Below are 22,123 nucleotides of genomic sequence, written 5' to 3'. Positions count from 1 at the left end.
TTTTCTCAGGATTTAAAGAGAATCGCATCACTGAGACCAGAGGTTGCCCACGATCACTGCTACAACTCGACTTTGCTGAAGGACATTCCGGATGTTTCTTACGCTGTTTAAGGGGTATTTCCAGAGTCCAGGACGCAGTTCTACCCTAAGCCCAGGGAACAGCCTTGGAACAGGGAGCATTTTCGGCCTATTTCCTTTTGTCTGAACCCAGGAGCCAGGAGTGGTACAAAAACATCCCTGACCCCGTTTCACAAAAGGGGAGACACAGCATGAAGTCAGCAACCTGTCGTATGTGTTTGTCTCTGCTTTCAAATCAAAAATGAAGACATTGTAACCACGCAGAACGCAGCCTCAAAAATTGTAAACTTCCCACCCTCAAATGTCCCTATGAGCTTTCAAGTGCTTTCATAAAGATGTTGAAATTCCTACCACCCCATCCTCTGTATCAAAGTCAGGTGATTTTTAAAAGATGGGAAGAGTCTAGGACAACAGCCGAAGGCCCTCAGAAAGATCTGCCAGCATCTTTCCTGCAGGGGGCTGCTGGCACAGGGCTCCCCCCAGCGCCTGGCCCCGCCAAACCACCCCTGGTGAGGAGGGTGTGCGGGGGAGGCCGTGCCCCGGGAAGCAGGAGCAGCCCCGCATCCGAGCTTCAGCAGGTGCAGGACCTGGACACAGGTATCTACAGAGAACGCCCAGGGGAACAGAGGGGTGGCTACCTCCGCGGCGGCGGGGTCTGAAGCCCCTTAGGAAAGTGGGTGAACGGAAGGCACGTACTTGGCACAGCCGTTCAAACAGGCCTTCTGCATGGCGTCGATCATGTACCGGAGAAACTCGTGTGCGTCCTCTTGGTTTCCAAAGCGGAAATGCCGAGCGATCTCTAAAGAAAGAAAGAAGCATCAGACTGGCAGGGAAGAGCTCATGCCTTCTCCCCCAGTCACCCGCTGCTGCGTGCTCATCACGGACCCCCTGCTGGGCCAGGGGTAAGAGGCGAGGGAACTGAGATCTTCATGAACCGTGCATCCCAACCCCGAGTCCACACGGCAGGTGTGTTCTCAACGAGACCCGAGGGCCTATGCTCTCCATACTTAACAGCAAAGCACGGGTGCCCCACAACACCAGGCACCCACCGATGAGCCAGTCTCCCGGGAGCCGGCACAGAGCACAAGCGGTCACAAGGATGCTTGCACAAGGTTCCAGAAACCAGCCGCCCCGTGTCTTCTACCGAGTGAACAGGAAATCTGCACTAACCAGTCCGGGGATGTTCAGAAGAGCCCTGGCCTCCCCTTCCTCCCTGAGACACAGCTCCTGCCCCCCACCTGGCCTGAGCTTCCCCGTCCTTCAAAGGGAGGTCAGCACTCCCCTCCCCTCCCCGCCCCCTACCAGCCTCTCAGTCTGCGCTACCACGTGCGCCAAAGCACTGTGACGTGAGTTAGGACTCCCGCGCCTCACTGCAGACTCCTCCCCACACCCCCAACGCCCCCGTACCCACCGCAGACTAGGGTTTAGCTGCCATCCGGTCGGGAATCGACTCTTACTTTTCAGATCTCGGATGAAGGAAACGGGCTTGATGGCGTTGCCGCTGTTGGCGAAGGCCTGGACCATATGGTTCTGCATGACGCACAGCATGCAGAAGCTGCCCTGGTGACCTGCAAGCGGGACGAGGGGGTCCCGGTTCGTCAGAGCTCCCGACACACTCCTGACACCCCTGCCCCCACACAGCTCCCATCCAAACTGCGATCCCAACACTCACCCCACCAGCCGGGTTCGCACTGTTGACCTGTGTGAGCGCTCTCCGTATGCCCTTGGTGCTAGTTACTCATGAGTATTAAGTCTGCTTTTCAATTTTCTCTAACCTCTAACCTGTGTCACGTGGTCAGTGAGAATGTTTTAGGGATTCCTGACAACCCTGAGTTTGCTCCTCCAACGGGGGAACCTCCACTCTTGCTTCTAGGAAACACTGCACTGCTGCGTCTCGAGGCTTGGCAAGCTTCCTGCACACAGACCCACGAGGTAAGGGCGTCCGGCTCCAGGAACTGCCCCACCGCACACATTCCCCAGCGACGCGTATCTGCCTCCGGAGGGCACAGGCAGCTTCGCCACGCAGCCACGGACGATATGGAAACGGGGTCCAGCGGGCCAGATGGAGAGCACAGGCCTCGGTCCGCCAACCCCTGCCATGTCTGAAACTCTCTGTTGCTCCTTGGGCAGCAGGCTGGATAGTGGTACATTTAACCTTTATTGCAAATTAGGAGATCTTTTAACAAGCAAAGAGAAGTACAAAGCCTATACCACTCAGCTCCAACCCAGCTGAGGTGTTTTGCAAGTCGAACACTGCTGTCACAGTGAAGTCCCCTGCCCGCCGCTGCCCACACTCCCTCACCAGAGGAACTGCCATCCCCAGCTAGGTCCTGACTGCTCCCATTAACGCAGTCACTGCGCTGACACACATGTATACTCGCACACGGTGGGTTTAAGCTTACTTTACATAAATTATGCCATGAAGGACGTACTGTTCAGCGATCAGTTTTGACGCAGTTCTGGGTCCTTCACATTGACTAGAGTATCTCACCCAACAGAGAGACCACAGTTCACTCACGTGTTCCCCACTAACACACAGGGACCCTTCCATGTTTCTGCTATCACAAACAATCCTGCACCTGTCTCGTGTCGAACCTTCTTTTTTTTAAGATTTAATTTGCTAGAGAGAGCGAGCATGGGCACGAGAGAATGAGCGAGAGCACAAGCAGGGGAGGGGCAGAGGGAGAAGCAGACTCCCAGCCGAGCAGGGAGCCTGATGCGGGACTCAATCCCGGGACTCCAGGATCATGACCTGAGCCGAAGGCAGTCGCTTAACCGAGTGAGCCACCCAGGCGCCCCCAGTATTGATCTTTTTGTGACTGGCTGACTTCATGCAGTATCACATCCTCAAGGTTCATCCATGTTGTGGCAGGTGTCAGATTGGCTTTTCTTTTTAAGGCTGAGTAATATTCTACTGTGTATACATCCTCCATTTCTTACCCATTCATTTGTTGATGGACACTTGGCTTCTGGGTTTTAGTTCTTGTGAATAATGCTGTGAGGATTGGTGCACATACCTGTTCAAGACCCTGCTTTCATTTCTTTTGGATGTAAACCCAGAGGTGGGATTGCTGGATCATATGGGAATTCTGTTTTTAATTTTTTGAGGGAGCACCCTGCTGTTTCCCACAGCTGCTGCCGCAGTGTGCATCCTCAGCAACAGTGTGCAGGGAGGGGTTCACATCCCTCCACATCTTTGCCAACACGAGCTATGTTCTGTTTGTAAATACGGTGAACAGGCTGCATGCCGCTTCGTTACTGACTTTGAGATGGTCAGAGTAACTGGGTAAGGAGAGCTGTTGCCCAGGGGAGAGCAGTTGGTTTGTGGTGCATTTTGTGTTACAACTGGGTCTACTTGGGCAGGTCTGGAGTATATCTGAGACAGCAGTAGCTTGCGGAATTGAAGAGGTGCTTGCCCTTGGACCCAGACGTCTGTTGTGGGTGTATGCCTTCAAGAAGGTTCGACACAGGGGCGCCTGGGTGGCTCAGTTGGTTAAGGGTCCGCCTTCAGCTCAGGTCATGATCCCGAAGTCCTGGGATCGAGTCCCGTGTCGGGCTCCCTGCTCCGCGGGAAGCCTGCTTCTCCCTCTGACCCTCCCCCCTGCTTGTGTTCCTGCTCTCACTGTGTCTCTGTCAAATAAATAAAATCTTATAAAAAAAAAAAAGATCAATAATGTATGATTCCACTTAAACGAGGTAGCTGGAGTCATCAAGTTCACAGAGACAGAAAGTAGGATGGTGGGCGCCAGGGGCTAGGGGAGGGGGACGGGGAGTTAGTGTTTAAGGGGCGGAGTTTCTGTTTGGGAAGAGGAAGGAGGTCTGGAGGTGGATGGTTGCACGATAATGTGAATGTATTTAATGCCACTGAGCTGTACACTTAAAAATGGTCAATTTTGGGGCATCTGGCTGGCCCAGTCAGTGGAGCATGCGACTCGATCTTGGGGCCATGAGTTTAAGCCCCACACTGGGCGTAGAGATTACTTTAAAAAAATCTTTTAAAATGGTAAATTTTACATTATATACCATAGTACAAAAAAGTTTTATCTAAAAAAAATGCTACTATATACACAACCCCTTGGAGGGATCTTGGAAAAACGGTTTATGTGAGCATCTCTACATAAAGGGGAGGTTTTTACTTCTCATTTTAGAACTTTTTGGATTCTTCTAACCATAGCCATTTATTACTTTTATTTTTTAAAATGACAATAATGGCTGAGGGGGCTCAACTTTAGGCAAAAAACTAAAACATGTTATTTAAAATAACTTAAACATAAGCATTCACTAATGCTGAACGGAGAGCTCCCACCTTCCCAATCTAACTCAGGTGAGGGCATGACTCTGTCAGCTGCGTGGGAATCACACTTCTAATGATCATGTACAACACTGCAGACCATTAGCCTGATAAATCATCACTCCTAAATAAGGCAAGAAACAATTTTAGCCAGAAATTCCTGAAACAGGGATGCCCAAATCCTTGGCAATATGCAAGACTGATTTAAGTGGCATGTGGACAAACACTTTCTACAGGTAATTAAGAAAAATAGAACATAAAAGTCAAGGGGCGCCTAAGTGGTTCAGTCAGTGAAGCGTCTGCCTTCGGCTCAGGTCATGATCCCAGGGTCCTGGGACCGAGCCCCGCATCGGGCTCCCTGCTCAGTGGGGAGTCCGCTTCTCCCTCTCCCTCTGCCACACCCTCACTCTCTGTCAAATAAATAAATAAAATCTTAAAAAAAAAGAACATAAAAGTCAAATCTATGACTTTTGACTTTTGGGACCTTGCTACTTCAATTTGGAGAAGAATGTCCAAAAGGACAGAATTTAATCCTCCTGCAAGTTTTACATAAAATGTTTCTTTTCGGGGCTCCTGGCCAGCTGAGTCAGTGGAGCGTGGGGCTCTTGATCTCAGGGCTGAGTTCGAGCCCCACGTTGGGAGTGGACAGTGCTTAAAAAATCAAGTGTTTCTTTTCTAGCCAGATGCCGGTGCAGAAATGGTCTAGCACGTAGCAGGAATCGGTGCTCTGGGCTACACGTACGGCAGTTCCAGTGATACTTCTGAGAGTCCTCGAGAGCCTTCAAATAGCGGGCATTCAAGGAGGAAGAGAGGACAGCCCGAGCCCACCTGGGGTCACTCAGAGAGCCAGGGGGTACAGGCCAACAAATACTAAGACTTAATACTTTTACTCTGGAAAAAAGGAAAACACTAAGGTTAGCATTTCAGAGTGACGCAGAGGGACACCGGGGCGCCCACAGGAGAGGCGTCCTGAGCCAGGGCGAGATGTCCCGCCACCAGGAGGGGCCGATCCTGGCTGCTCCCACCTCACGCCCTCGCTCCCACGGGCTGCAGAGTACGTGTGGCGGGTTACGGGGTTTCCAGGCGTCACCTAGTTTACCTACACCAACCCTAATCAAGCTGACGGAGGGGCCTGCCGAGGAAGCAAAACCGGAGGGTAGCTGCACAGGGAAGCAGGGTGAGCAAGAAAATGGCAGCGCTGCCTAGGTCTGGAGAGTAGGGTCTCCTCACCAAAGTCAGGAGAAAAAAACAGAGCACCGGGGTGCTGGGGGGCTCAGTCAGTTGAGCATCTGACTCTTGATTTCAGCTCAGGTCATGATCTCAGGGTCGCGGGATTGAGCCCTGCCTTGGGCTCTGCGCTCAGCATCTGAGTCCGCTTGAGATTCTCTCTCTCTCAAAAAAAAAAAAAAAAAAGGCTTAAAAAGACAAAAAACCATAAAGACAGCCCAGTCGAGTCTTACTAAAAGTCCACCCAGAACCCCTCGACCCCACCAAGGTCACAACCAGAAATAGAAATTTGTAACCAACTTCACCTGCAGTGGGCACGGTGCCTCAGTGTGTTAACTCCGGCCACCACAGAACCATCACGATTGCGAGACATTTAAAAATGCTATTTCCATCACATGTCACCTTTCACTGATTTAAAAAAATAGAACAAATCTCCCTGAACACATCACACAATCCACTTTTATCCTAACACTGCTCCTCACTTGCTCCTATCTGGTCCTGCCTCTGGTTCTATCCTAATTTCCTGACTCATTTTCATTGTTTACCAATTAAAAAAAAAAATTTTTTTTTTTTTAAGTCTTACCCCATATGTGTATACCTAAACACTATAGCGTCTTGTTTTTCCATTTTATAAATAGCAATTCACGCTGTGTGCAATCTTCTGGGACTTTTCCTTCACTGGCTTATTCAGCTCCATGCACAGAGCGGCCCTTCATTCCCCTGCCCTGCAGCACGCTGTCCTCATGGGCCTGCACCGTGATGCGCGCGTCCGTCTGCTGATGGGCACCTGAGCGGCTTACAATTTGCTGCTTGCAGATGTGTTTACACAGGTGTCCCAAGAGGCACGTACAGAGCTCTTCCGCAGGCGGAGTACTGCTGGCTGGCGCGGTATTTGGAAGATAGGCCAGCTCAGGCGAGCATAAAAGGTTCTCACTCATCTTCATGCTGACACTCGGTCCCGTCAGGCTTCTGAACGTGCAGCCATCACAAAGGTGTGTCGCGTCGCTGCTGTTGTCGTGGTTTTGACGACACTTCCTTGAATTCAGCAAGGCTGAACATCTCTCCCTATACTCTGCCCAGGAGTTTCCTTTTCTGTAAAATGCTGGTTCATAATTTTACCTTTTTATGGTTGTCTTTCCCTTGGTAGTCTGTATTCTTTCCACCTTCTTGGTAGCAACTCTTTATTGGTTATGTGTCCCGGGTTTTGCCTCCAGCTCATAGCTCCGTTTGCCTTTTAAGTGTTTTTTTTTTGGGGGGGGGGGAACAAATGTTAACTTCAGTGCAGCTGAATCTGTCATTTTTCCTTTATAGTTGGTGTTTTCTGAATCTTGTTTAAGAAACCTCCCATCCCAAGGTCAGAAAAAGATTGGCCAATGTTTGTTATAAGAGCTTAATATTTGCTTTTCACATTAAATTTTTAACGCATTTTTTTGTGCACAGGTATGCTGTGAAATGGGGACCCTATTTTGCTTTTTCCATATGTAAGCCTGAGTCCTTTTTAAGTTCCATTAATTTCAAACGGGAGACACATGAAGAACCAACACGTAACACACCTACAGATGTACGCAGGTCTGTTTCTGGGCTCTATTCCGTTCCACTGGTCAGTGGGTCCCCTCCCTGACCCCATACTATGACACTTTAATTTCTCTCACTTGACAAGACTTCATAGTCAGTGTGGCACCCCTCTTTTCAGAAAATTTTATAGTAGCAAAATTTTTAAAAAACTCCTTGTTGTCTGGTGTAGAGAAATTCAACTAACTTTTTGTATGTTGATGGTGTATCTAGGCACATTGCCAAATTTCTAATTTATAGATTCTCTTGCTTTTTCAATGCAGGAATGTCATTTTCAAGGAACAATAGCGCACTCCTTCCTTTTGTCTCCTTGGTCACTGCTCTGGCTAGGACCGACATATCTTCAACACAAGTGGTGAGAGAAACCCTTGTTTCACTCTGAATTCCGAAGGGTATGCTTCCGACATTTTCCTATCTAGAATGTTTTTGTAGTGTTTGGTAGATACCTTTAACAAGACAAGGAAACTCCTTCCTATTGCTCCTTTGCTAAAAGTTTATCATACGTTTCTTTTTGGGAGCATTATTTTCAGGTGACCTTTCTCCCTTAATCTGTTGATACAGTAATTAAGGAAGCAAAATGAGCAGTCTCTTACGGAGCACGCCCTGTGTGCCAAGTACTATTGTGAGCACCTTATGTAATTCACTCAAGCTTCCCAACAGCTCTATTGGGGAGATGATATTATTACTTTGCAGATGAGGAACAGAAGTTTCCAAAAGCTTAGGTAACATTCTCAGGGATCACAGCACTTAGGGGGAGGGCCAGGACAGAGCCCAGCAGGCCAACCTCCGAGGGAGCGGTTCCACCTGCCGTGCTGTGCGCTCTCCACGGGCACACTTAAGAGTTCCTGATACTAGAACATCCCTGCATCACTAGGGTGAACACGGGTTGCTCACAGTGTTTAAGAGACTCTTGAACGTGGTAGTATTCTGTCTAGAAGTTTTGTGACTACACTCGTGAGTAAGATGAGATTGTAATTGTTCTTTCTCCTACTGTACTTGTTTAATTTTGTTACCCAAGTTATAAGAACCTCATAAAATGAGCTGGGGGTTCTCTCTCTTTTTCTATTCTCGGGAAGAACCTGTGAAGCACTGCAACAATCTATTTCTCAAAATTTTCATAAAGCTCACCCATAAATCATTTCAGCCTGGTATTTTCTTCATGGGAAGATTTTTAAACACCAATTTAATTTCTTTTACTAATAGTTAAAAGGCTTTCTACTTTCTTCAGTTTTGGTAAGTGACATTTTATTTCATCTTTACCCATTTTTCATTTCTCCTCTGGGGCACGTTTTATAATGTTCATAAAACACTGGTACAACAGTTGATGTGTAGTCATTGAATGTACACGTTATGAACGTATTTTTTGAAAACGCCTTTCTCCCTTTAGGTTCTCATTTTCAGAACAGTTTGGGACCAACAATCTACACGAGTGACTGGCTTCTGTGGCCTGGCCTACAGCCGGCACGTGCCAGATTTAGGTTTCATCAGTTACTACATCACGGACTTCACTCCTACATCTGACCCAGGCTGAAGGCTGCTAGCACCACGGGCACATGGGTTTGTCTTATCAGGAGACTATGCGGTTCCCACGACTCCCGCCCCACCCCCCCAGCCCCAGCTACCACCTCCCACTCACAGTTGCGAGTATGCTCCTTGGAGAGCAGGTAGTTGGCCAGAGGCGGGGTGTAGGTCAAGCACTGTATGGTCGAGTTCAGGAAGCAGGTGTTGCCGAGGTTGTGGAGCCCCGCTCCCACGCGGTAAACCCGCTCCCACTTCAGAGACAGCCGCTCCGTGGGGAAGAGCACTTTCTGTGGGGCTGGGACCCCATCACCGCCGCTCTCGTGGGCATGCTCACTGCCTGCATGAGAAAGGGACAGGGAAGAAAGGAGGGCTTAAGTCTATGCACAGGTGGGACACGAAACAGAAATCGCTGAGGCACACTCGGCATGCACCTGCCAAGACACAGTGTCAGAGGGTAACCGGTGTTCCCGCTGACTGAAGTTACTAGAAAGCCCAGGAGAAAACCCAGTCATCCTGGGGCTCCTGCAGACTGCTTAGGTCTGGAATTCAGGGAGTCCTCCATGGAGGACAACCCTCAGAGAATGAATAGCTGGAGCCTGGCCCATTTCTCTTGCTTCTTTCTCAGCCCCACTGTTGATCCTACTAAACACACACAACTTCCATGGCCTAAGGACACAGATCTCTTTGTGACCAACCCTGTATCATTACTTCTGTAACTACAGAGCCACTGACCCCAGAGAAGCTTCGTAACTCTCTGACCACATTCTGTTTTTGTTCCTCCTAATCGGTCAACACTTCATCCATCCACTTGGTCAACACACAGTGAGACCCCTTCTGCCAGCCAACCGTGTGTCTGTACCCTGTCTCCTGGCCTGTGGCTCGTCTCCACTCCTGTGGCGACTGGCTCCCTCTGTTTTCGGGTTCAGCAAGACATATTTGCTCTTTAATGACTCCAGCTGATAGGAGAAACTCTTGCTGGCTGGTTCGAACTCGATCTTCTGTAAAAGGACCTTCTTGGCAGAGGCGGCCAGAAGCTTTCCCAGCTCTCCATCGTCAGCCGAGTCTTTGCGGCCAGGTTTCAGGGCTTCCTTCAATTTATCGACTATTGGCATGGTGCATCACTGTGGGGACAAGAAGGAACACAGAGCGACGAGTAACTAGGTCCCAGGAACAGAGCGTCACTTCTGTGAAAATCCCCTCTGGTCTTTACGGATGTTAGCCACCATAAAAGCTTCTCTGGATTGGTTGCCAACCCTACAAAGGAAGTATGAAACATGGAGACATATTACGAACCACCTGGCCAGAGTTCACCACACCTGTCAAAAAGAGAAGGTGCTTTCACAAACAGCACTAAAGAGACAAAGGTGGTACCAGGGAGGCCTGCAGCATGCGTCTCTTCAATGACGGACTATGGGACTATGGGACTATGGGCATCAGCTTGATGCCACCTCCTTCAAGAGCTGACCAGGTGATCCCAATGTCTGCTCAAAAACAGGGAAACACTGATGCTCATAAGACGCTCTGGTCGCACACACAAATCCATATGATAAAAGAATTAGCGTGGTGAGTTACATAAGCACGCCTTTCTGCTCGGGCTCATGCTCTTCAAAACGAAGGCCAGAGGTCACATGTGATCACTGAAATGATGCGAGTCCACACCGAGATGCACTGTAAGTATAAAATATGCAAAGGATTTCAAAGACTTAGTATAAGAATGTAAAACACCTCAATAATTTTTACACTGCTTACATGTTGAAATGATAATATTTTACATATATTGGGTTAAGTAACATGTGTTGTGAAAATTAGTTTCATTTGCTTTTTGTTTTTTAATGGGGCTCCTGTAAAATTATACGTAATGGCCTGTGTTACTGGATGGTGCCTGTACAGATGATCTTTCTGAAAGTGAGGGAGGAGAGACAGGACAGTGGCGGGACTGGAATGGTACACCCAAGACGCCCAAACTTTACGAGGGAAGTGACAGTTCAGGGCTGGCGTGCGGCAGGCCTGGCTTATTCCTTCACCTATCAGCTAAAAATTCCAGTGGCAACCACTGTGACTTCGCAGCTCCTCTATTCTGTGTAAAACAGGGACTGAAAGCAGCACCAAAGGAGGTTCTAAGGTTATCGAGGTGAGAGCTGCAGCTGCTGGAAATAGGACTGAACAGGAATCCCCTCCATCACCTCTGACTGCAACTCACTACCTCTCAACTCAAGCCACCTCAGCTATAGAGCTCACGGGCAATCTGAGTCACAACTAGAAAAATATGTTCCTTAAATTGCTCACTCTTATCAGAAGAATGAGGACTCCCTCAGGTATCCGGCATCCAGCCTGCCACAGGGGCACCAAATAGGCAGGTGTATCCCGGAACTCAGTAAAAGGATCTCTTATTAAACGGTTCAAATTTATCCTTACGGAGCATCTCATTCCCCACATGGGTCAAATTTCTTTATCTATAAAAATTTCTGCAAGGGGAGCGCCTGGGTGGCTCAGTCGGTTAAGCATCTGCCTTCGGCTCAGGTCACAATCCCAGGGCCCTGGGGTGGAGCCTGCTTCTCCCTCTGCCTCTGCTTGTGTGCGCACGCTCTTTCTCGGCCAAAAAAAATAAATACAATCTTAAAAAAAAAAAATTTTTTTTTTTCTGCGGGGCGCCTGGCTGGCTTAAACTGTAAAGCGTGTGCCTCTTGATCTTGGGGCTGTAAATTCAAGCCCCATGTTGGGTGGAGACATTAGTTAAAAATAAAATCTTAAAAAAAAAAAATTCTTGCCACGAATTGAAATGTAAGAAACTTATTTTTTAAAAAGCAAGCACAAGTTCTTTGATTTGAAGAAATAAAAGAACCTTTCCTAAGGGGAATTATCGAAGTGTTCCCACCAACTGAAGAACTGCTGCTGGGCTACAAGCCGATAGCTTGGAGAAATGGAAAACTACTCTGAAGCCTCTGCTGGCTCACCTGGGATGTCTGAACTTGGGCGTGTTGCTACTGCAGCATGGGGTCAGGTTCTTGGCCGGACTGGGCAGATGCAGGGCAGGACCCTCCGATTCATGAGCTCCTCAGCTATGCCCGTGAAATCACCAAAGCTGCCAAGTCTGTCGTTCAGAATCTGTGGGGTGAACGGAGCACCATGTGAGGCCGCTCTCTTCCACCATTTCCTCAGCCCCACTGCGCGGAACCAGAGCAGGAAGCGCAGAACCAGAGCAGGAAGGCTATCTATCTGGAAGAGTCGGCATTCAGGTTGAAGGAGTACAGATGGTGCTGGATTTAGGGAGTCTGGAGAAGAACTGAACGGACTAGCTACAAGTTATTACAATGTGCATGATATGAAAACACTGCCCTTGGCTCGGTATCTTAACCTTCAGGCCCACGACAAGCCCAATGAACAAAAATCTTCAGTGTTCTCCAGTCTAAGTCACTTTCCAGACTGAGAGGTAATAACGCCCTCACCTCCAACTTCCAGATTTCATAAACCAGAACTTTTTTTAAGATAAAAAAAAATTTTTTTAAAGATTTTATTTATTCATTTGAGACACAGAGATACAGAGAGAGAGAGAGCATGAGCAGGGGAGAGGGAGAAGCAGGCGCCCCGCTGAGCCAGGAGCCCAATGTGGGGCTCGATCCCAGGACCCTGGGATCATGACCTGAGCCGAAGGCAGACGCTTAACCATCTGAGCCACCCAGGTGTACCCTAGAATTTCAAAAAAAGAAAAAAGAAAAGAAAATCGACGAAGCAGTAAGAATTGCCACATTTTCACTTTGCTAAGTGCAGATTTTCTTTACCATCCACAATCACTATGATTACATAAAATTAAAATACTTAAAAAATTTTTTCGCTGTGAAAACGTTCAAATATATACAATGTGGTGGCAACAACACAGAGACCACATATTCCCCTTATTCAGCATCAATAATTACTATGTAGGCCCACTCCTCATTCCTCTCCTGTCCCCACACTGACAGCAAATTTCAGATGCATCGTTTCTCATATCCATAAATAAAACCATACCAACGCCAAAATAAAGGGTGAGCATAATGAATATGATCTCAGAATAAAATCCAATCTGTAAGGTGAAGATTCCAATATCCCTGTCTTAATCGAAACTCATACCTTACTGTGGACAGGTGAGGACATAGATGCACAGGGGTCCAAGGGCAAATGTTCGGGAACCAAACAGTGAGAAGATAAACAGAACTTGGGAGATAACAACCGAATTTATTTTGAGAGAAGTAATTTAAAGAACATCTATCCCACAGCCCACTCCTCAATGTGGAAGTCAGAGACTTTGAACAATTTTTCAAGTTCTGACAAAGATCAACCTCTCTGTCGCCAATTCCACCCAAAACATATTCAACAATGACCAAAAAATCATCTCTCTCTGAGGTGTAGGAACCCAGAGAAAAATGTCCTTGTAATCATCAGCAAGCCCTCTGATGTACGTAATTGACAACATGCTCTTCAGAACTCGGGAAGGATGCTCCCTCCACTCCATGGTCCAGGAACAGCTCAGGCTTCTCCAGGCATATTTCTACCTCCAAGAGTAGGCAAACAGCATCCGCAGAACACCCTTCAAGCATATTCTCTCTCCCTCCTCCCTCTAAATGCACTTTTCCAGGATGAAATGCACTCAAGACTCACAGGGTCAACCACGTGCTGGTGGGGGAGGAGCCCCAGATGGACAGAGCCCGGGCCTCCCTGGGGCACTTTCACAGGGGGCCTCCAGGCTCTTCTGCAGAGCCTGCAGAACACCAGGCTCCAGTCGGAAAAGACTAAGCAGAGCCTCCCTCTCCTTGGAGGCCTGATTCTAGGCATCTCTTACAGAAAGCAGGCTGGCCACGATGCTTTCCTCTCTCACCTCTCTGGGTTTTAGAATGCTACTCCGTCCAGCTCCTAGTACCCCAGGGGAGACTCAACATTACCGACTAAAATAAGGGTATTTTCAAACCCCACATCTTGTCCCCACCCGCTCACATTCACCGTGACCATGACCCTGAAGAAGGTTACCTTCTCCAGGGTTAAGTCTTTCCCACATTTATTACTAAAAAGGGGGGCGGGGGGAGGAAAGAAAGAAATTTCAGCACTGCTGCCAAACAGAACAGATTTTGACTTAAGCTATTCCAGAGAAAGTCTGGGTCCTGCATTAGTGATGCTTCTCTGGGTAACAACTGTACCCAAGACCGACACACACCGTTGCCTCCCCCGACTCCCTGGGGCTCCTGGCTGGGGCAGCTTTCTCATCCACCACCAGTCCGTGTTCCCCGGGAACAGCAAAGGGCATACCTCCCGGACCCTCTCTGCGGACCCCCTATGCCCCTCGCGGACTGCGCAGCCTCACACCTTCCCTGCGGATCCTGGAGCCCCCGCGGACCGCGCGCCCCTGACTTCCCCGTGGACCCCGGAGTCCTCGCGGACCGCGCGTCCCGGACCCTCCCCGTGCATCCCCGAGGCCCTCGCGGACCGTGCGCCCCTGGGCCTCTCCTTGGACTCCCGAGCCCCTCGCGGACCGTGCGCCCCTGGCCCTCCCTGTGGACCCCGAGCCCTTCGCGGACCGTGCGCCCCTGACCTTCCCACGGACCCCGGAGTCCTCGCGCACCGCGACTTCCTGACCCTCCCCGTGGATCCCCGAGCCCCTCGCGGACCGTGCGCCCCTGGCCCTCCCCGTGGACTCCCGAGCCCCTCGCGGACCGTGCGCCTCTGGCCCTCCCCGTGGACCGCCGAGCCCCTGACGGACAGCGCAGCCCCGAACTCCTCGCTAACGAAGTAGCCCTGGGCCCTCCCCACCGGCCCCTGAGCGCCTCGCAGCCGCGCGCCCACGTCCCCCCCCACCCCGGTGCGCCCCCCTGCAGGCCGCACCTTCCCGCGCCCCAGGCCCAGCGGAAGCCCTCCAACCCGGCCGGACGCGCAGCCTTCTCTCGGCCTGCGCGCCGCCGAGACCCGGCCCCAGCCTACCCGGCCCTCGGCGGGCCCGGCTGCAGGGCCGCGGCGCTGTCGTCTACTCGGCCCGGGCCCTGCACACGCACCATCCGGGCCTCGGGCGACTCACACACGTGTCACGGCGACGCTTAAAGGCGCCGCAACTCGTGGCCCCCGCTGTCGGACTCGAAAGGTCGTGGCGGCTTTAAGAGACGGGGCTAGCTGCGTCCTCGCTCCCTAGGCCCGCCCACAGCCGTTCTACGCAGCCTATACGTCACTCTTCCACCCCGCGGCCCCGCCAGCCTACGCGATGACGCAAGCACGCAGAGCCGGAGACGCCCCGCCCCCTTGGCCGGAGTCTGGCGTGTTCCCGGAGAGCATGTGAGACGTCCGCTTCCGGGTCCTTAACGCGGGTGTGCACCTGGCGCAGCCCCGTACCCCGGGCCCCCTGCACGCCCCGCGTCCAACCGGTGGCGCGGGGCCTGGGCCTCACTTTCCGGGTCTCTTTAGTGACCAAGACACGGACGGGGAGCGCTGAGGGCAGCAGGGGAGGCCGAGCACAGAGCTGTTGGGATGAAGGGTGGGAGAGTGGGGGGAGCGGTGGCGTTTGACCTTCTAAATGTCCGGGGTGTGGGGGCGCTTGCCGTTCCCTGGCCCCCTTCCTGACCTCCAAAAGCATTACCCCGTGACTATTACGTTGAGCTTTTGGTGGAATGCTTGCGAATACGCACTGCTTCTGCAGTATTTTTTTTTTTTTTAATCCTTTTCACCTGAATCATTCCTTCCCATTCTCTTGGGCAGGGGGAGAGGGAGCGGCTCCTAGCCTGACGCCCGCGGCCCTCTCACGGAGGCAGAGGGTGGGAATAAATGACTTTAACCCCCAAACCACAACCTGGCCCTCCCCGTGGACCCCGAGCCCTTCGCGGACCGTGCGCACAACAACCTTGTGCACACAACACTATCAGCCAGGTCTTTCTCGGCAGGGAGGTCTGGAGCGGGCTGGGTGAGCTCCTGCGTGAACCACCTAGAGCAAGCCTCTGTGCCCACCCCACACGGTCCTTGCAGCCGGGAATGGAGATGGAGAGCGACAAGAGGTGTAACTGGGACAACATTCACCCTGGAGTTACTACGTGGGTGGGTGCTGATGTCTTGAAAAAGCAAACAGGAACAATACTGTAGGAGACTCAGACTGAGCCTGTGAGAATCCTCAAGAGCTTCAGATGGAGATTTTTTTCCTGGTGTGAGCCTTCTATGCCCTAAAACAATGATTCAAACAAAAGACAGGCCTCATGCCTGATACTGTGTATCGGAGAATGATTAAAAGTGTGGGGGCAGCTGGCTGGGGAATGAGGAGACTTGGGCTTTATCCCAAAGCTGCCTTTATTAACAGGTTGCTTTGGACAGTTAACTAACATAGGCCTCCCTTTCCTCATCTGTGGAACAAAGGCGATCCCCAGCTGGTCTTAACAAAACTGAAGACATTTGCTGAGCTGTTACTATGTGTCAGATACCCAGGTGGCTGCTTTGTCAACATTATATGCTTTAATCCTCACGACAAGCCTACAAAAAGATGCTCTTCCCATTTTACAGATGAAAAAAAACTGAGTGTACACCATCCCTGCAAGCAAGCAGTGATGTGAGGGTTTCAACCCAGGTTTGTCAGGCTCCAAGTTCACATCCGTAGCTCAGGCCCTCAGAGGAACCCCAAAATTCTGATGAGATGACAGATGAATTGCCTGAAAGGCCTCCATCCTGCTCGAAGAATGTAATCTGAGACCTAGAAGTTGGGAGGAGCCTTTGGCCAGCCATACTCCCACCCTACCTCCCCCTTCAGAGTCTCTCGAAGAAGCCTCAGAGTGGAATCTCCTTGAGGTATGTTCATATGGGCCTTTCCTAAAGTGCTCAATCTCAAGGGTTACCAGAGAAATGCAAATTAAAGCCACACCGAGGGACATTTCACACCCACTAGAACAGCTAAAATTAAAAAGACTACATGTTGGAGAGAACGTGAAGCAAGTAGACTCTGTGAGGCTGGGAGTATAAATGATGCAAGCATTTTGGAAAGAAAAGTTAAATGTTTCTTTGAAGTAACAGGCACCTACCCCATGAGCGCACCCATGGCTGTGGTTATCACCACTCAGACTGTGCCTATAGGCCAGTAAATTGCACATGCGCAGATGCCGACCTCTCTCCCCCTGATCTTTGGAATGGTAGGTCCGGGAAGTGCCTGCTGGTCATCTCCCTGCAGGGCCCATGAGCACTTCAAACTCACCATGCCCAGAAACGGGTGCACCGCCCACCGCCCACCTCCCCTAAGCTGCCTCTCTTTTTCTACCTTGTTGCCCACTTGGGCTGCTGTGCTGGAGCTCAGACCAAATCCTGGCCCTTTCCTGCTTTCCAGGCACCCTGGTGTCCAGGAGTATCTAGCCACTGGGGGTCACTGGCAAGACGGGAGGGCAAAGGAAAGGAGAAGCCAGGACCTTTCTCTCCCTCCCTCTCTGCTTGGAACGGAGTTTCTGGCTCCATCCAGAGAGGTGCACTGTGGCTCCGGAACCGCCCCCCCCCAAACCATTCCCTCCCTGGGCTCTTGTAGGGCAGCCTCCTGTCTCTGCCCCTCCGTCCGAGAAGTGCTAACAGCTGCCCATTGTTCTCTAGTTGGCTTCCATCACCATGTAACCAATCCCTGTGTTAATCCCCTCTGTTTCAAAGACGGTACACAGTGGTTTTGGTGTTCCTGATTGGACCCAGGTTGATACAGACCCCAACATGCACCTTACTGGCCAGCATCCTGGTGCCCTCTATTTCCCTCCCCCCCGCCATGTAAATCATCCATCAACAAATTTTGCTAATTTTACTTCTCAAATATTCCTCAAACCGCTCTCTTCTCTCCATCTAATTGCCCAAATAGAGCGCCTCTCCATCTTCACCTGCATTACTGGAATGGCCAAATCTATCACTCGAACTGCCAAATAGAATAATATGTTTAGAAGGTCTACCTGAAAATACTGTGCACCTGTCTGAACCCTTCCCCGTCCCCCAAAGCTGATGGGAAAGTCAAGCTCTCCTTAGAATGGTCTCTTAATGGCCCCTGGAGGCTGGCTCCTTGCCTGCTTTTTCTTCTTCATTCCCCAGCCATTCCCTGCCCTGGATCCTTTAGCTAAATCCAAATGCCCCCTAGGCCCTAATCAGGTTATCTCTGCTCCAGGCTCAGGCTGGTCTTTGATCTAAATTCCCTTTCCCACTTGCTCTTCTACAACCTCCTCAGGCACTACCTCCTCCGGGAAGTTTTTCTGGATTTCCTCCATCCCTGCCATTAGGTTGGTGTTGCCTTGGGCCGGCTGCACATTCCACTTACACATTCAATTGGAATGTTCTCTGGACTTCTCCCTCCCCTGTGATGACTGGTAAAGCTCTCACAATGTCTCACTCATCTGAGTGCTTTGCAGGTACACTGTGCATAAATGTCTATGAAATGCAACCGAACAGAAAATGAAATGCTCAAGATGGGACAACTGAATAATCTTTGAATCCTGAAGGAGAAAAGTAGAGAAACACTGAAGATAAAAGAATAAAGTAGTCTCAAAAAAAAAAAAATCTATAACCAAAATGAATTAAATGAGAACTTACCTTAAGAAATAATGTACATTAACAGATCACCAGTATTGTTGTCCAGAAGTCACCTGTGGCTGGCCAAAGATGTGCTAATTTCTGGAGAGACATAACTCACATCTCCAAGTGTAAATTAATAATTCTGACTTTTATATCAGTCATTCTGGGTTTGGTTCCTATGAGTTGCTCCAGCTGGGCCTACACAATCCTAACCATTTCCTCTTTTCTAGATACTGCCAAATGAAGGTCCTTACCCTCCTCTGGCTGTGCTCACCGAGGAAAAGCCACATGACGACTCCCAGAGCCGTTCTAGACCGCCTCTCCTTGGACTACAGATGGCCTGCAATGGGATTTGGCCCATACAGATCTTACTTTTTCATGAATGTGTTTGGTGGTTTGGCCAGAAAGTAGCCAACAGGCCTTAAATTCCTGTGCTGGCCACTGGCCTGCCTCCTCCTTCCCTCCCAGGGCAGTTTTCTCTCTGAAAAACAAACGAAGCCAGCATAACTGCACAGGTGTGTATTTCCTCTGTGTGCACAGGAGTAGCTGTCCCCAACTGCTGACACCGAAATCCTGCTTGAACCTTTACTGACGCCATTCCTATCCCATTGCCCTCACAAGACCTACCCCTCCTTGCCACAAACCCACCTCCCTTCCCCCAAATTCACCCCCCCCCCCCCCGCCTCTCACTTCCTTCTTTCGGGTTTCATTCCCTTCCTTGAGACCCATTGGTTGTTCTCTGAAACATGTTACTTTGCACAGCGCTGTTACTGTTCTTTTTGAAGCAAGACATGTATCCATGTTTGGCCTCAGGACTGCATAATATACATTCTTTTTTTTTTTTTTTTAAGATTTTATTTATTCATTTGAGACACAGAGATAGAGAGAGAGAAAGCATGAGCAGGGAGAGAAGTGGAGGGAGAAGCAGGCTCCTGCTGAGCCAGGAGCCCGACGTGGGGCTCGATCCCATGACCCTGGGATCATGACCTGAGCCGAAGGCAGAGGCGTAACCATATGAGCCACCCAGGCGCCCCGCATAACATACATTCTTGAAGAGTGTTCAAGACCTTCTCTTAAATCCCGTGAGCACCACCTTGCATTGGACCCTCCGAGCTCCATTGCTGCCCAGCGTGGTACAGAGAGCAGGCTCTATTAGACTGTTCCTCACCGTGTCTGGGCCTTGCCTGGGAAGGAGGTGGTACAGGCCAAGGGGGCCCAGGCCAGAAGCTGTCTGTAGTGAGTTCAGCAGTGACTAATTCTCTCCAGAGCCTGGGAGAGGAAGTGACAAGTGTCACTCCCAAGCCAGAGGCTGAGAATCTGCCAGTCCTCCCTCCCTCCTCTTTCTGGCTGAAAAGGAAGGACTCGGAGGCTTCAGGAGATGGTGAGGACACAGAAGGAAAGAGCCCAATTGCCCATAGAAGGTCACCCGGCAAACATCCTCACGGGTCTTGGCAAGAGATGCCCGCCTTTTGTTTGCCCCTGAGATGCCAGGTTTATTTGCTACAGCACCCAGCAAATCCGTGGCTGGTGTACTTTTGCTGCCAGATCACAGGAAGTCTTTTGGGCCTGGGTGTTGTGGGGTGCTGTGTCCAGCGCCAAGCCTTAGCATCTAGGACCACAGCGGAGGGGGGTTCGACACACCCAGTGTGCTTGGGGAAGCTGTCCTACAATGACGGGCGTCACCACACCCTGGTTTGCTCGGGGCAGTCCTGGTTTATACCTATGGACCCCACTCGTTGAAAGCACCCTCCTTCTCTCTTAAAAGTGTCCCCGTTTGGAAGATAAATTATATAGAAATGAATCTTCCAGGGGCGCCTGGGCGGCTCAATCGGTTAAGCGGCTGCCTTCGGCCCGGGTCATGATCCCAGAGTCCTGGGATCGAGTCCCACATCAGGCTCCTTGCTCAGCAGGGAACCTGCTTCTCCCTCTCTCTCCCTCTGCTTGTGCTCTCTCTGTCAAATAAGTAAAATCTTTAAAAAAAGAAATGAATCTTCCAGACAACTGAATTTTACCCTCTTTAAGTTCACACATTACCACTTGTAACAGGTGTTTTGGTGTGTCTTAAGTGAGATTGGGATTTTATAGTTATCCTTGCTTCAAATCTCATGAAAAGGGGATAAATTTGCATTTGTTCTGAAAACAATGTAAAACAAAAGGAAAGCGCTATACAGTTCTTTGTGCAGATGGAAGGCAAACATCACCAGGTGGGAGGCAGCCTGCCGAGGGTAACCTGCTTACACCCGAGGCATATCTTCGTTCGAGGAGGCTGATGGTCCTCGTGGTCCATCCTCGTGGGATGTTGCAGAAGGAGGCCAGACCCTGCCTCTGCCTGGGTTCGATCCCAGCCCCAGTGCTTATACTGACCAGGTGCCCGGGAAACTGACCTCTCTAGGCCTCAGACTCCTTATCAACCAACCAAGAGAGATGAGAGCACAGACTTCTTGAAGTGGGCAAGTGTCACTTAGGGAAACAGATGTGAAACCCTTGGTGCCAGTCCTGGCATGGACTCAACGTGAGCTTTGACTGGGGTTATTATTACTAGAATGATTTGCTAAGCAGTTGCCCACGGGGGTCTAGCATCGGAGTCTCCTGAGCCTGGGGAAAGGTCGTGAACAGGAAAGGGGCAGGCCGTGTACGCCAAGAGTCCCACAGCAGGCCTGGGACTGCTCTCCTCCAGAAGGCCTGTGTCCGGGCTTGGTGTCTGGGAACTTGGATTTCGGGAGGGTTCCCCCATTCTCTAAGAATGGATCCTGGGGCACCTGCCTGGCTCAGTCGGTGGAATGTGCAACTCTTGATTCTTGGGGTTGTGAGTTCAAACCCCATGTTGGGTGTGGAGCCTTCTTAAAAAAACAAAAACAAACAAACAAAAAAAGAATGGATGCTGTGCCTCAAATGTTGGTTTATGCCGGACATCTGCTTTCCTTCCGGGAGGCTGGAATCCTGCTACGTGCCGGGCAGAGAGTGCCTGCATGACTAGCACTCTAGTAAAAACCCCCGGGGCCAGGTCTCTGTTGAGCCTCCCCGTTGGTTGGAATCTTGTTGGTTGGAATCTTGCACCTGGAGGCCCCCACTTCCCCCACCAACTTCGCTTGAAGGGGTAAAGCAAAACATCTTGAGTGGGCTAAAAATAAACATGAAGCTTTCGGCTTTATTTCCAGGTCCTGTAGGCAGCATTGCCTCTGCACCCCATCTTGGATCCCATCCCCAAACCCTCTTTAGCACTCAACCTTTCTCTGTTATTGGCCCCCACCTGATACCCCACCATTTTGCAGACTCAGATTTGGATTTGCCTCACATTTTTGTTTCACTTTAATTGGAAAGGAATATTCCTCTCGGTCGTTATGGAATGAAAACAGAATTGTGTTTCTGAATGTCTTTTTTCTTTCCCAGTTTGTTTCCCGAAGGAGAAAATTTGCTATCGGAGCTGATGGTTTCCCCCAAATCAAAGTGCCGTCTTTCACTGCAAAGGACTCACGGCTACCGAGCGGGGCAAAGGAGAGCTGTGTGGGTCAGCTCTGAGCTCGAACCCAAGGCTAAAGATAGAACTTGTTCATACAGGAGTTTCAAAGTCTTCATGTAGAATCTGCGGTAATGGCAAGTTGTTCATAATAAAACTGACCCCAGTAAAAGATCTGTAGCTCCACTGTTTTGTCGTTAAGTTAGATCAGGGAAAAGCTAATGCTACCCAAACTTCTAGAGGTTTTAACCAGGCCTGGTGGCTGGCCCTGGGACCCTTCACATTGGAACCTGCTGTATCCGTTGCCGTGTTTCCATTTTGAACCTGCACGTGTCTGTTGGGGGTTCAGACCCAAACCCTCATGCACGTTCCTTTCACAGAATGAGTGAGGCTGAGGGGGCGGTGAATGGTGTCTGGAGACTCCCTAACAGTCTGCTTCCCCATATGCGGGTCTTCAA

The 22,123-nt window shown here is 50.3% G+C and overlaps 1 protein-coding gene and 1 long non-coding RNA gene across 10 annotated transcripts in view; one reads left to right on the top strand and one right to left on the bottom strand.

Moving 5' to 3' along the window:
• The window catches only part of USP36 (ubiquitin specific peptidase 36), a 37,942-nt gene extending 23,116 nt beyond the window's left edge, over window positions 1-14,826 (bottom strand). Inside the window, exons 1-8 of one of the 9 annotated variants that reach the window (XM_073886095.1) lie at window positions 14,540-14,813; window positions 12,797-12,880; window positions 11,644-12,376; window positions 10,262-10,357; window positions 9,549-9,810; window positions 8,805-9,026; window positions 1,536-1,646; window positions 775-877 (exon numbers count right to left, since the gene is read on the bottom strand). In XM_073886095.1, coding sequence (XP_073742196.1) covers window positions 775-877; window positions 1,536-1,646; window positions 8,805-9,026; window positions 9,549-9,801 — 689 coding nt within the window. In that variant the 5' untranslated portion in view covers window positions 9,802-9,810; window positions 10,262-10,357; window positions 11,644-12,376; window positions 12,797-12,880; window positions 14,540-14,813. Of the gene's footprint in view, window positions 1-774; window positions 878-1,535; window positions 1,647-8,804; window positions 9,027-9,548; window positions 10,358-11,643; window positions 12,881-14,539 lie in introns of all 9 variants that reach the window. The other 8 variants (XM_073886092.1, XM_073886094.1, XM_073886096.1 and 5 more) reach the window with 8 other exon arrangements.
• Window positions 14,827-15,407: 581 nt separating this feature from the next.
• LOC141371312 (uncharacterized) lies at window positions 15,408-21,992 on the top strand. Its single transcript, XR_012376180.1, has 3 exons — window positions 15,408-16,471; window positions 18,439-18,723; window positions 21,599-21,992. It is a non-coding gene; the product is annotated as an uncharacterized lncRNA (long non-coding RNA).
• The last annotated feature ends 131 nt before the right edge of the window (window positions 21,993-22,123 follow it).

Source organism: Callorhinus ursinus, unplaced genomic scaffold (genome assembly GCF_003265705.2).
Source record: "Callorhinus ursinus isolate GAN/ISIS: 27379988/994484 unplaced genomic scaffold, GSC_fseal_2.0 scaffold68, whole genome shotgun sequence".
NCBI classification, from domain to species: Eukaryota; Metazoa; Chordata; class Mammalia; order Carnivora; family Otariidae; genus Callorhinus; species Callorhinus ursinus.
This window is presented reverse-complemented; position numbering and strand designations above follow the sequence as displayed.